The sequence below is a fragment of the Pteropus vampyrus genome, unplaced genomic scaffold (assembly GCF_000151845.1).
Source record: "Pteropus vampyrus isolate Shadow unplaced genomic scaffold, Pvam_2.0 Scaffold396, whole genome shotgun sequence".
Classification (NCBI taxonomy): Eukaryota; Metazoa; Chordata; class Mammalia; order Chiroptera; family Pteropodidae; genus Pteropus; species Pteropus vampyrus.
In genome coordinates this window covers 561,012-575,957 of record NW_011889177.1, presented here as the reverse complement: position 1 = coordinate 575,957, position 14,946 = coordinate 561,012, and the positions used below count along the sequence as shown (strand labels likewise).

At 43.7% G+C, this 14,946-nt stretch overlaps 1 protein-coding gene across 1 annotated transcript in view; it reads left to right on the top strand.

The window, feature by feature from the left end:
- Positions 1–14,944, top strand: part of ESYT2 (extended synaptotagmin 2) — a gene marked incomplete at its 3' end in the record, with an annotated part of 44,917 nt that extends 29,973 nt beyond the window's left edge. Inside the window, exons 14-20 of the mRNA XM_023523602.1 lie at positions 3,003–3,065; positions 6,033–6,107; positions 6,855–6,941; positions 10,562–10,711; positions 12,068–12,453; positions 13,378–13,476; positions 14,818–14,944. Of these exons, the coding sequence (XP_023379370.1) occupies positions 3,003–3,065; positions 6,033–6,107; positions 6,855–6,941; positions 10,562–10,711; positions 12,068–12,453; positions 13,378–13,476; positions 14,818–14,944 (987 nt within the window). The remainder of the gene's footprint in view (positions 1–3,002; positions 3,066–6,032; positions 6,108–6,854; positions 6,942–10,561; positions 10,712–12,067; positions 12,454–13,377; positions 13,477–14,817) is intronic.
- Between the last annotated feature and the right edge of the window lie 2 nt (positions 14,945–14,946).

The window sequence follows — 14,946 nt, the reverse complement described above, 5'->3', positions numbered from 1 at the left end:
TTTTAAGGAACTTGAAGAATTTCCTGGAGTGGATAATCGGGCCTTTCTTGCCTTGTGTGGGAAGCTGGTTTTGATCTCAGCGTATCTGTTTCCTGGAGCCTCGCTCTGGCGCTTTGATTCCTGGCCGTCTTCTCGGAGCTTTTAGCAGATAGTTTATTCCTACTCACTTTGGGGTGAGAAGAAGCCACAGATGGCTTAGTCATTAGTCTAGAGAGTCACCTTTTCTAGGCTAATTACTGCTTTAATTCAGTAACTAGTGATTTTTTTTTTTTACATGTACCTACAGTCTTTCTAGGTGGTCTCCCATCCAAGTACTAACCAGGCCCGACCCTGCTTAGCTTCCGAGATCAGACGGGATCGAGCGTGTTCAGGGTGGTGTGGCCCTCGACTAGTGAGATTATTAAAATTCATTTGGCCCTTGCATCCACAAGGGGTAGAGCTTTGCATTTTTGAAGAGTCCTCATTTCCGTTTCCACGTGCATTCTCGGTTTATACTTACTGTAAAATGGGGGGAGGCAAAACTTGCAGAGTAGGTATCTTGTCCCAGTTTATAGATGAGGAAAATCCAGACCCTGAAGGGTGTGTGAGCCGACAGTAAACGGTCTGCATCTTCTCTACCCGCACCTGTACAAAACGGCAGTGACGCATAGTGGCATCTATTTTTTTTTTTTTTATCACTTTTTAATGAAATGATTTTCTATTTTGGGTGTCTCTTAGAGGCAAGTTGTATTGTAAGCTGCTGTAAACAACAGTGCGTTGCTGTGTAAACAGTCTGTTGCCAGTGGCTTTGCTGGGTTACTTCTTTCCACTCTGTAACTGCTGCTTTGAAAGGAAATACTCCTGACCTTCTGTCAGAGTTTCGTAATTGGTTTGTAATGTTTCTCTGAGATACACTGCCTGGTTATCAAAACTGCCTTTCCCCGTGCTCTGTCAAAATCACATACTCTGCCCTATGAGTCAAACGTCGGCATCAACAAAATGTTCTCGAAAGTGAATTTGAACAGGTTGTTTTCTTTTAACCCATTGGCTTTCAGTATGAAGTTTCACAAAGCCTGAGCCCTTTACCATTTCTAGTAAGGGTTTTAGACGCCTGCCAGCCCGCTGCTCTCTGCATTCTGCCTGCCCCAAATGCTCAGAGTTTCCAGCCCCAGAGCTCGGTTCCCACCATGATCCCCACCTGGAAACTCTTAGCATGGCAGGCCTGACTCCCAGACTGGAAGGGCCTCTTTACAGCACTGCCCCCTCCTCCAGATCACATCCTGGCTGAAATTTCAGAGGAACGCTGAGGGTGCTGACTCCTAGTGGCCAGCTCCAGACCTCTGGCTCCTGTGGTGACTTACGTTTGCTGAGCACGTGCCACGGCCTCTACCTGGGTGGTGTGTTCAGTCCCGGGCCGTCATGACCACTTCTCGGGAAAGGGAGGAGACAGCACGGAGCTTGAGGGATGAAGATCGGAGACCAGGGTCACAGCTAGTCAGTAACAGAGCTGGGATTTGAACTCTGCATGTGACGCAGAGTCCACATCCTTGACCCCTGTCTGCCCTGTCCTAGTATGAAGTGGATTTGTCACTTTATCAAGGTTACATCACTGTAGGTGGAATCTACCTGAGATGGGTGGTGTTTGCAGTAACATCTACTTTATACATAGAGATGCCAGCTGTATAGTATGAAGACCCTGGTTGTCAGGATGCTAGTGTTTTTCTCATTAAAAATGCAGGTGCTCATTGCTCTCCCCATTGGTGGTAAGTGGCCCCAGGGGGAAAGGTACAATAGGTTCCAGAGGCCTCATGCTGCCCCACCCCCAGTGCACCTGGCTGATCCTGCCTGCCTCACCCCCAGGACCTCACACAGCACCCTTGCACCCCTCACCCCACCCCACCCTACCGCACAGCCACTCTCCTTGCTTTGCTTAATGGATGCATGTTAGGGTAATGTGTTCTTTTAACATGGTCTCGTCCATCCAAAGAGAGCTTCAGAAAGGTTACCGTCAGTCCTACCTCAGGGAAGTGGTTCCCAGCCTCCCTTGTCCAGGCGCCCCCCGCCCCTGAGATGGACCATCAGGTCCGGCATTCTCGTTGCCTTTGTTCCTTTTGGCCAGATGCTTGATCTCCAGCCCGCCACGGTCATGGAAGACTGGGAGGCTAGTTGCCCCTCTTTCTTCATTATAAAATCTGCTGTTTATAAAAAAATAATAAAATTCAATTTGTCATTTAATTACAATTTGTCAATTAATTTGTCAACTAGAGCTTAATTACAACTAAAAAGATGAAATCTTTTATAAGTTAGTCTTTGAAGGAGCTTGGAAAACAACTCAGTCTTGCCCTTTTGAGGGCAAGAAAGAAATGAATTTACAAATTTAATAAAACCAGGACATAAACCCCATAATCATAGAACTTTAAAGCCAAGAGAACCTCTCGAGGTGACCTAATCAGCCTCGACATTTTATACTTGGATAAGATTGGGATGAAGTGGAGAAGGCCCATCTCTACTGTGGTTTTGCACGAAGAAAGTAAATTTCAGAAGGAAGACAAGTAGCATCTGCTCTCATAGGACAGAACTTGGCCTGAGAGCAATTTGGGCACTTATGGCTCATTCATTGGAACTTTAGCTAAAACCTTTAGTTTAATTATAGTTGACATTTTAGGGGTTTATTCAAGCGAAGGATAGTAAATAGAACCCTTTCTTAAAGTGTCACCATTGGATTTTTCAGATCCCAAAGATAGGAGGAGGGGTGTGGGGAATAAAGGAATAGCAATCACAGAGGGTAAGGGAGTGCGTTTTGATATTTGTAGATTAAACATTCATTCTAAGATAAAATCTTGTGCATACAGAAGAATTTTACAAATGATTTTCACTATTTTTTTGTGTGTAATTCTTGTTGGTGGTTTTCGTTTAAAGATATTTTTTTGTTCGCATAAATTTTCATGTCATTAACCTTACATAAACTCCTCATTGCATGTTTTATTAACCCATGGTATATTCATTTTCTTCTGACTTGAAAGAATAACCCATTAGAATTTAACCCTGATGTCTTGAAGAAGTCTGCAGTGCAGAAATCTTTAAAGGTAAACTAACGGTTTTCCCTTCAAAAAATTAAGACATATTGAAAGAGGTGATGCTTTATCCTCTTGGGTTTATGGACAAATTACCTCCCATACTAATTAGTAATTACTTGTCTAGTTGGAGAGAGCCTACTTTTGTTACCCAGGAATTAGAAGGATTCAAGTCAACTTCGAAGATAAATTTTCTAAAGTTCCGACATGATAAATTAGACATCTGTCCTGTTGGCTTTAGGCAGCAGTATCTAAGGTGGTTTTAAATCATCTGTATTTTAATTGGATCGAATTTGTGAAAATGAACTAGAAGTTCTGTTTTAAATCTGAACCAGTTTTTAGGTGATGATTGACAGGCTCGCCTCATGCACTGTGACTGTCCATTTAGACATCACCTCTTCCAATATGCTGAGTGAGGCTGTCTCTGATTCGGTGACCTCAGAGCTTTTGGTGCTGCCGGGTTTGCTTGTCAGATCTTTCGAGAAGCTTTAAATTTCACTAAATGAGGTGTATTGAAAACTAAGCTCCACTCCCTAAAACAGCATGGACATGTATTTTCTGGCTAAATTGTTAAGTTTTTTTATGACTTACAATGTTATTACTCTTTTCTTTGATTTCTTTGAACATTTAGGCTTACATTTGCGGGGGGAGGTTAAATGTAATTGTTTTAAGAAAATTCCATTGAAAGGAATCAGGAATGGTTTTTAATCAGTTTCCTCTAGAAGGATAATTTCAAAAGTGAGGAAGACTAACAAAGCGTTCTTTGATGTAATGTTTAGTAAGCCCTGCTGCCCCGTGCTGAGGAGACGGGTGTGGCCTCACAGTGACTTCCTCCTTCAGGGTACTCGCTAGCCCAGTGGTGGGTGTTAGGATTCCCACCGAAGCACTGGAAGGAAGCATCCTATCGGCCTTCCCTCTCCGTCTCTTTGGTACCTAAATGTCATGGTCACAGTTAAGGCTGTGAAATCGGACTCTGGGTTTGAGTCACAGCAAGGCCACTCATCGGTGGACCTGCAGCACACTGGTTAACTGTCTGTGCGACGGAGTGGAAGTGATCATATCTTTCCTGGAGGGCTGAGTAAATGAACAGGATCACACATGTGAAGTGCTCAGGATAGCTAGGGCAGTATGTTTAATCGTTCTAGTATCTCGTTTGAGCCTAACAGCTAGGTTCTGAAGGAGTACCATGCCCGTTTACATAGACCTGAATGCTGAGGTCCAACTCGATTAAGTATGTAGGTCTCAATAATGAAGTGCTGAAGAGTTGAGACGTAAATTCAAGACAGTCTGACCTAAAAGTTCCAGTTTTCATCATATCTTGTGCCTCCGACTTGTGCTGATGCATTTCAAATATGGCATCGTAGTAAAAAATTTAGTGTTTTTATTTTCTTTTATAGAATCTAAAACATCATCTATTTGAAGATACACCAGTTATTTTACGTATCACAAAGAAAACATGCCAGCTAACATTTGATATGTTCATTTTATACTTAACTGCAAGTATTTTTAGATTTAGGATAAACATAGGTTTTTATCAAGTCAGTCACATGCACACAAAAAAGGAAACTATAAGCATGATAAGTAGGTTTAGGAAGTGGTAATTACTCTCACTACTGCAGTCTCCCTGAAAGCAGATACATAAAGTCAGCAATTGTGTCATCGTTTTCAGAGATGTTAGAAAGTTTTTTTAAAAAGTGTGTCTCAAAATTGATACAGTAAGTCTCTAAGAATGAATGGCTGCTTTTTTGGAGTGAAATAAGCATATTAAGAAACTCAGCTTCTGAATCAAATAACTGTAGCTTCAGCAAGGCAGGCGTTTACTCCCTTCAAGGTCACAGAATTTTGCTGGTGGCTCTGCAGTGCTCAACACCTCCAGCCAGAGTGGGACACTGGAAAGGGTGGGCACCCCTCCTTTTAAGCCAGACTCACTGGGCCACACCTGACTGCAAGGGAGGTTCGGAAATAGAGTCCTGACGTACGGAGGACTTGTGCCCGGCTGTCACTCCAGGCTTCTGTTGTTAAAGGAAGAAGCGGGGAAATTGATATTCTCCTCCACAGTAGTCCATAGTCTTGGATTTTTTTTTTTTAACAGCATTCATTTCATTTTGCAGAATTCATTCACAACAAAAAGATGAACCAGAAACTAGATTATCACAATAGGCTTGGGCTAGTAATATTTTATTCCAGTAATTATATGAATTTGGTGCTTATTTCTGTCATTGCTGCAGTGTTGAGGATTGACTCTAAAATTGTTTAACTAAAAACATTTTTGTGACCTAATTTCCACTAACACAGATATTTAACTGCATCTTCTGTGGGGCTAAGTTATAAATAAACCTCATGTCCCATATGTGTTGTGTTTTACTGTTTTCTCCTATCAGCTCTCTGTGCTAAAGTATGCTTTTTACCATTTTTTATTTCATTTATATCTGCTTAATTTAATGCGATTCTAAATTGATGTTTATTCTTCCAGTCAAAATTACTTAGCAGCTGGTCAGCAAGGTATTCGATAGCTACGTACTTGAACAGAAGATAGGTTAAAAATGTAAAAACGTGTCTCTGACACTTTGTAGTAGTAGTAGTATTCCAGCCAGAGGACTTTTCTCAATGATACACTCTTTGACATTTGTCCTTGCTCATGTTTTTCTGTTTCTGTTTCTAGCACTTTATTTTGTTATCTTAATAAAATAGTCTTTGAGAGCTGGAATTAACATTAAAAATATTCAGAAGATTTAATTTTTCCAAAGTAGCTTGCTTTAAAAATAAAAGACCGTAACATTTAAAAATCGTGTGCAATTAAAAGTTTTTAAAATTTATTTCATGGTACATACAATTACGGGTTTTCGATGTGCTTGGCAGTTGGTTCACTGAAGTATCAGAAGCAAACAGAAATGACTTAATATAAGCCAATAATTTCATTTTTAGCCAGCCCATTTCAGGATGTTTATTTATTTTGTCTGTTTTTTTATTTTTGGATAGTCAGGGAAGAAAATTAACAGCAACCCGAACCCTCTTGTGCAGATGTCAGTTGGTCACAAAGCCCAGGAGAGCAAGGTAAGTCACTGACATGCCGACTAGTTTCCTAGTCACCGTCACCGTCACTTTTACCAAGCAGAGGGGGACCTTCAGACAGGTGATGGTGCAGGTGTCGAGACCATTGATTTCCGTATCTTTTGTTTCTCAAATCAGTCATTTCATAGATAACCAGCTACTTAATAGGTAACAGACATATAGTGTTCATTTTTTAGAGTAACATGAAAAAATAGCATATGTATACATTTTTCCTTGATTTCGTGGGTAGATGACCTGGGACAAATTTCTAAGTTTTATTTGAATGCCCGGTAAACATTTTGGTTAAAAGATAACCAGCAGTGCGTAAATTCAGCAAGTACAATTCCGTTGAAGGGTCGAGCGAGGGCATTGCTGTTGCTGCAATGTGTTCTACGCTCCTCACATGAGAGGGGAAGTGTCAGGAATTTTTTTAAGTTATAGGCCACTGTTCACGGGCAGTTTGAGAGGCGTCCTGAGTGCAGCGCTGTGCAGCCCCTGGGGACATGCGAAGGAAGGCCACGCCCAGTGGGCGGACCGTCCTCACTGGGACCTGCACAGCAGGGATTTCCTGATGTCTCCCTGGCACACTGGGAGCCCTGGGCTCCGTCTTTTGAACACTTTCCACAATTGATACGGAATAGTACATGCTCAGTAAATAAATGGAATTTAAAGTTATCCTGAGCTTCCAAACACAGTAAATGGATAAACACAGAAAATGTCACAGAGCTGATATTAGAATATTTCTTTTAGATTCGGTATAAAACCAATGAACCTGTGTGGGAGGAACACTTCACCTTCTTCATTCACAATCCCAAGCGCCAGGACCTTGAAGTTGAGGTATTTTATTTGCTTTTTTAATTGATTTATTGATATATAATTAACATACAATGAACTACACACATTTAAAGTGTGTAATTTATGAACCCCTCACCATAATCAGTGCATCTTTGTCAACCTTATCCCCAAGTATTTCATGTTTTTTTTTTTTTAATTTTAAACTTTTGATTGATCGTTATTAGTATCTAGAAATAGTTAGTTTTTGTACACTGGTGTCATGTACAACCCTGCTAAACTTGCCTGTTGGATCTAGTTTTTGTGGATACTGCAGGGTTGTCTTCTGCGCAGGCATCTGTGCTGTCTGCTCATCATGATTCCTGCTTCTGAGTTTCCCACCTGGATGCCTCTTATTCCTTTGCTCACCTTGCTGCCCTGCTGCCCTCAGGCCTAATGGATATGGACACCTCTGCCTCCCCAGTCTTCAAGGAGAAGCCTTAGTGTTTCTTCATCCAGCTTGTGTTTGAGGACATTTCCTTCTTCGCTGACTGCTAGTTTGCTGAGAGTTTTGTCATGAATAGATGTGAGATCTTATCAAAGGCTTTGCTACAGCTGTCGACATGATTTTCTTTCTAAATTTTTAAATGTGAAATACATTGTTGATTTTCAAATGTTAAACCTTGCAAATGTTTATTTGGTTTTCAAAATTTAACGTTAGAACACCTCATAAGTAAATCTTTATTTGGGCATTAGCTCCACTTGGTCATGATGTAGTATCCTTCTTGTGTATTTGATTTAATTTGCTAAAATTCTGTGAGGAATTTTTGTGTCTGAGTCCTGAAGGATGCTGATAGATCGTTTTGTTTCTCTAGTTTTTGTATCAGGGTGTTGCTGGCCTTGGAGAATGAGTTGGGGAGTGTTTTCTCCTCCTCATTTTCCTAAGTCTGTGTGGAATCGTATGTTTGCCCCCTTGACAAGTTGATCCTGTATGACTGTAAAAATCCCCTTCTACAGGTACATTTAAATGATATTCTTTGTTCTGTAGTCAACTCTGATATTAATGTAGCTACCTCATCTTTATTGGAGTTAGCATGGTTTATTTTTCCCATCCTTTTGTTTTTAACCTATTTGTGAATTTATATTGAAAGTTGACTTCTTCTAGAGACACATACAGTTGAATCTTGCTTTTTCATCCACTCCGACAGTCTGTTTAATTTCGGCATTTAGGCCATTCACATTTAGTGCTATTGACTAGTGGCTGGGTTTCAGTCTGCTGCCATGCTGCCTGCCTCGTTTATTCTTTGTTCTCTTTTTTAAAATCTGACTTATTTTAGATTAATCGAGGATTTTTTGTAATTGCGCTTTATGTCCTTGTTTGGTTTCGAGCTGTTAGCAGTGGCTCCTGGGTTGGCGATGCCGTCTGTCCCTCGCACTGCTGTCCCTTTAAGCAGAGCTCCAGGTCCCAGAGGTGTGAGACCCTGCGTGGCATGCTCCCATCCCCTCCCCCACTACGTATTTAGTATCTTTGCGTTAAACGATTACATTTTAGAGAGCTTCTGAAAAACCGAGGAAGTGTTTTTCCTACTTAGCCATTCCTCCTCTGCCCAAAGGACCCTGTAGCCGTGTCTGCGGGCGAGGAATTCTTTCAGCCCTTGTACAACTTAAAAGTCGTTTTCACCTTCACGTACCTTGTGAAAGTATTTTCACAAGATATAAAATTTTGGGTTAACAGGTTTTTTTTCTTCCTCTTTCTTTTATCTTGCATCGTTTCTGATGAGAAGCCTGCTATTGTGGGGTTTGGAAAATTTTTGACCACCAAGTCCTCAAAGTTTTTGCCACCTTAAGTATTTAATCTGCTGTCAATTCCATCCTGTGTATTTTTATCCTATAAGTTACATTTTTCTTCTTAGAAGTCGTTTGGATCTTTTTATCTTCTGTGTCTTTCCCCACCTTCCCTCGTGCATATATACAGTATGCGTGATGCTGTCATCTGTGTAATTGTCACATCTGCTTCTGCCCTCATTAGGTCATATAGTCCTGCTTTTTAGGTTATTTTTAGGTAATTTTCCTCATTAGGTCATATAGTTCTGCTTTTTAGGTAATTTTCCCTTGCAAATTTTATATTTTTGAGTGCTGGGTTTTGTAGTCCTTTAAATATTTTGGAACTTTGTTCTCATTAAGAGCCTTTTGAGGCTTGATTTAAGCTTTGTTAGGCAGCCCAGCAGCCTTTAGTCTTGGGATCATGTGGCCTTAGTCTGGTGCCCCACGCGTTATGAGATTTCTCCTCTCAATTTGGAATGGATACTCTCTGCAGCCCTTTGTGCCCTGGGGATTGTCCCCCAGCTCTTCCCGGGCACGTGTCCTCATGTGGGTCGTTCACTCACATGTGCCGCTGAAGTCTCAGAGGGTCCCCGGAGGCTTCCAGCTCCCTCTTTGGGACTCTCTCCTCTCTGGCACCTTCTGCTCCTGAATCTTCACCCTGTGTCAGTGCAGGGGGACCGCTGGCCTTGGTCTGGGATCCTCATACTGGTACCAGGGCCTAGACACACTCCAGGCAGCGACCAGATCAGTCATCGGGCTCACCTCCCTAGTTTCCGGTCTCCCAGCGTGCCCTTGTGTCCGGTGTCTTGTGCTGTCTAAAACCCATTGTCTTATGCATTTTATTTGCCTTTTATGCTAAGGTGGGATGATAAATTCGGTTCCTATTACTCCATCATGGACAGAAACAGGAGTTCTCTGCATATTTTGAAATACTATATGTAAATTACATGCATGGACGGACTTAGAGAGTGCTTCTTGCATGTGCACCTGCTACTCCCAGTGGTTGCATGTTCTGTCCTTCTCTGACATTCGCTCAGCTTAAAGGACAGTGCTGTTCTTAGTAGGTCGCATCTATGGTCATCCGGTGCTGGGCGCACCAAACTTGCCAGTCTGAATGATTCTAGTCCCCGTATCTTTTTTGCATGGCCTACTTTTCAACATTCAGTCTTTGAGAAGTTTACGGGCCTCTGTTTTCTGTTTGGCTTGTGCCACCCTGACTCGGTGTCTCAGCCCCTGAGATCTTGAGGTTCGAGGGGGTCCTGCCGTTGAGGCCTCACGTCATCCTCCACAGAGCATCAAGTCACTGTCAGGCATGCTGGCCTGCTCCGTTATTCTCTGCTCGTTTTGCCTTTTTACATTCTGTTTTATACGCTATGTGCAGGTATTGTAAAATTTTAAAATAACCGTGTAGATTTTGAATAGGGAAGGCTTACAAGACATTTAGAAATATTTTTTCTTTATAAACAGGTGTTACCAACAGAAACTTGACACATCACTATGAATGTGTGTTGTCACCATTTTCATGGGGATTAAAGTATTTCTTTATAACCTTCAGGTTTGTGTGGACCGCTGCCTCTTAACTCAGGGTTCTGGTAATGGATTCATAAAAATAATGTTCTTTTTTTGCTGGTAATTTTTCTATTAGGAAGTGACAGATACTTGTGAGGTAGATACATTGTAGCATCATTCGTTACAATGTATCGTATCTTCCGAAGGCGGTTTCCTGCTGTGTTAATCATTTATGGAAACACTACTTAGAAAGAGATGGCTGAAGTCTGTTTTTTAAAGACTGAATTGTGGACCTTTCTTTGTTTCTTGTCTTTATCCTCAGAGCTTCATGTGTTCTGTCATGTGTTTTGCAGGTCAAAGATGAACAGCATCAGTGTTCCCTGGGGAATCTGAAGATCCCTCTCAGTCAGCTGCTCAGCAGAGATGACATGACTATAAACCAGCGATTCCAGCTCAGTAATTCAGGTCCAAACAGTACTCTGAAGATGAAGATCGCCCTCAGGGTACTTAGTCTCCCCCAGGGGACAGGGGTGGGTGGGGGACGAGCTGCAGTGGCGATGCTCGTAGGCACTGCTCCACAGGTGGGTGGTGCTCATGGTGACGGCCACGGGGCACTGGATAAAGGTGGCTGGGAGTCATGGTGCCAGCGCAGGGCCAGTGCTGACAGGAAGGCCCTGTGTGGGGAGCGTGGACGCTACTGCATGTTGTGGACGCTCAGGGGGAGACTTGAGGCCTGGACTCAGACGTCCGTGAGTAGTCCAGGGCACTCATGCTGTTCAGGGCTCCAGCCGACCATGTTTTCATCCTTTGGCTCAGACAGTATTGCTATGTGGATCAACAAAGTTTTCTGCTCAGGTTCAATTTTTAAAGGCCAATTAGAAGAAAGAATTTAGTAAAACTGTACCAGATGGTAGAATTTACAGAAAAAATTTTTTGTCCTAAATAGACAATAATTCATTTGAAAATACCTAAAGAAATGTTGAAAATAAAACTGGCAGACGTATGAGAGAGTGCTAAAACTCACTGATTTAAAAAAATGCAAATTAAAATGAAGAACCGACTTTTCAAAAAAATTGAAGCAGACCACATGTAGAGACTGCAGCGGGAATGGCCCCTGGCGCCTGGTCAGGACCTGCAGCCTTTCCAGAAAGGACCGTGGTGTCTCTGAGCCGTGAGTCAGAGCCCCTTGGACCAGGGACCTCTCTCTGGAAATCTGACTTTTGGTGATAATGCAGAATGTAGAGAAGCCGTGAACACGCAGAGGTTTGCTGCAGCTTTATTTTGTAAAAGTGGAGAAAAACTTTCTCACCATCACACACACCCCAGGGTGCAGGGGTTTAGGAAGCATAGACTCTGCTCAGTGGAATGTCGTGTGCGTTAAAAGTAAATAGTAGAAACCAGGAAACTGAACGATGCTGCACCGTCACGGGCGCAGGCATGAGGGCTGCTCCGGCATCAGCGCTGGGCATCTGGGTGGAAGTGTCCTTGACTCTCATCTTTCCTCAGGGTTGCCGGCGGAGACCACCCGTGTAGGGTGAGGGGTGAGTCCTGTGCAGGGTGCAACTCAGGCTCTTCCAGCAACAACATCACCCACAACTATGGAAATGCGTGCAAATGGAAGAGGCTGAAGGGAATATACAGAAATGACGTTTATACCATAGAAGCGATTACTTAATTTTTTTTTTAAACTTCCTGTAAGATTACTTCAATAATAGGGTAGCTGAATAGACTAGATTTTTGTTTAATGTTAGTTCCAAGTTTTAAAGAAGCATTTGCAGATGAATGTATCTAAAGCTGTTCACGTATCAGGCTGTTGTCAGTGTTGCCGATTTTAATTTTGCGTTAATTTCCACCTCCAGGTGCTCCACCTGGAAAAGCAGGAACGGTCTCCAGACCACCAGCACTCAGCTCAAGTAAAGCGACCCTCTGTTTCTAAGGAAGGAAGAAAAATATCTGTCAGATCTCAGAGGACCGCGTCGCCAGGCGCTGGTGACAGCAGCACGGCCCCGTCCACACCGGTCCCTGGGGGCGGTGATAAGCCCAGCGCGGAGGAGAGAGCCCAGCCTGCGGAGGTCAGCCCGCCGGGGCTGCGAGGCCTGGGCAGAAGCTCCTCCAGCCTCCAGGTCGGCGCCACCTGCTCCCCCAGCCACACGTTTGTCAAGGAGCCCACGCCCAGCATAGCCTCGGACATATCGCTGCCTGTCGCCACGCAGGAGCTTCGGCAGAGGCTGCGGCAGCTCGAGAAGTAACTAGATGCTGCGTTTGCTCCTGTTGGGTCAGAGAGCACGTTGCCGTGTTGCGGGGGGCTGGGCGGTGGTCTTAAGTCAGCCCAAGACCTCGGGGGCTGACATCCTCAGGGAGACTCGCTTTAGAATAAAGCCTGCCACTTCCTAGGGTGTAGTATTTGGCCCAGTCGAGGGTGGCAGGTCCCATGGTCAGGAAAGGCACTGCAGCTCAGACCAGGGAGGCGGGGGGGGGACGCCGACCCACTGGTCCAAACATGGGACCTGCGCCTGCCCTGTTGGACCAGGGCCTCTTCTTTCATGTTCAGCCCACGCCCCGCTGCTTGTCCCGTTCTCTTCGTGTCTGAATTTGGGCATTTGTGTTGATTTCTTATTTAAGCTCCATGACTCGTAGATATGTTCAGGATTCTTTAAATAGGGAGGAAAAAACAGTGCTGTTATCAAAGCTTCAGACCTTAACCTTTTCCTCTCAGTGGAAGGAGCCAGGCAGTCATTGGCTGTCTCAGGGTCCGTGCTTCAACCTTGAGAGAGAAATCACGGCTCGTGTTGTGATCTCTTCAGATGTCCTTTCGGTGTACAGCAAAGGGGTTCCTGTGGCCTTCTGAGAAAGGACACGTAGATTTGGGCACTTACGAGCCCAAGGACCACAGCGCTGATGTTCGTAATTAGGAGACCTCCATGTCTCGCTTTATGTTGGGCCCTAAATGAAAAAGCTGTCGATTTTGAACAATTCGATTGAGCTCTTAACTGAAATAGGAGTTTGGCTAGTTGATTTATCCTCAGAGGTTCACACTGTGTGAAGTTCATGGGTAATGGGATTCCTTCCTGTCTGCATGAATGAACATGATCTTAGCTGTGATTGTGGTGGCGACTCAAGACCTGCTTAGGGTCCTAGGAGAATGTGACTTTCTGCCTTATTTCCTCAGTGGGACGACGCTGGGGCAGTCTCCGCTGGGGCAGGTCCAGCTGACGATCCGGCACAGCTCCCAGAGGAACAAGCTAGTGGTGGTCGTGCACGCCTGCAGGTGAGCTGGCTCCGGCCGCGGCCTGGATGGCGAGACACTCTGCTCTCGCTTCCTCACACAGGGCACTCGATTTCTCTTTTTAGAGAACAAGGCAGTAAGATCTACCTTCATCCTAGAAGTCAGTGTTTGTTCCGTTTTTGTTCTTAGCCTTGTTTCATAAACAGTCTGTTTATAACCGTTTGGTTGCTCTGCAACACTCCTTTGAACTGTAGTTTGTGTAACGTTTCCTGTTGTTGGATGTTTACGTGGCCTGTGTTATGTGGAACACGATAATGAACACATCTATCTTTTATCGAAGTGTTTTTGGGCATTCGGTTTCCAGGAGTAAATTTATATCAAGTCAGAGGGTCCCAAAAGTTTATGGTCTTATGGTAGGTATTGCCATGGCCTTTCCAGAGGCACACCGTTGACATCAGCACCCAGGGTGCGGGTTTGCCTTTCCCCCACATCAAGAAGGATTTGCCTTAACTGTGTGGTGCGCTGACGTGGAAAGGTGGGCAACAGTGTGTCTTCCACCTATGTCTGACCAGTGACGAGGGTGTGGAGCTGACTATTTTTCTTTTATGTGACTGGTCTGTCTCTGTAGTCATAGTGATATAAATACTATATAAAATCTATATAAATCGTCCATCTGATGATCTTGGATCTTAATAAAAAGCTTTTGGAAACAGGAAAATAAAATTAGTGATGTTTACAAATATGACCATATAAATGTAGAGTTCAGTTCAGTACATATGTATTGAGCACCTTCTACGTTCTTGCTGCTGAGAGCATCAGTATGGGAGATCCAGGAACAGAAGACTTTTAAGAGTCTTCCCCTCACTAGATTCTCAGGTCCATCAGTAAGTGAATAATTTGAAGTGGTTGCATATAATTCACATAAGCGAGAGTCCAGTTCCTGTGGCATATTTCCGATCTCAGAAACATCACCAAACTTCCAGAGACCTGGAACACTTCTATTATTAAATTTTGAAATAAACGTGAGTTCCACGTACATTTAAAAAAGATGAGTAAATGAAAATAAGTGAGATCATGCTTTCCAACAAGCGGGAGCCACGGATGACTGGAGCAGCTCCCTGCAGCTCAGAGCCACCCACGCCCCTCAGCCGGGGATGTTGTAGACACACCATTGACCTCATGGCACATCTTTGGGATGTGGGAGGAAGCGATTCTCCGGAGAAAATCCCTGAGACGTGGGGAGAAGGTGCACGCTCCACACCACGGTGCCTTTGCTGTAACCAAACGACGTCACTCAGGACCTGTTCTAGTCAATTTGTATGTGATGCCAGTTGTCATTTTTCTACATTCTAATGTCTGCTGTTCTCTGGTTTGTGTTACAAGAAATCTCATTGCCTTCTCTGAAGATGGCTCTGACCCCTATGTCCGCATGTATTTGTTACCAGACAAGAGGAGGTCGGGAAGGAGGAAAACACACGTGTCAAAGAAAACCCTGAACCCCGTGTTTGATCA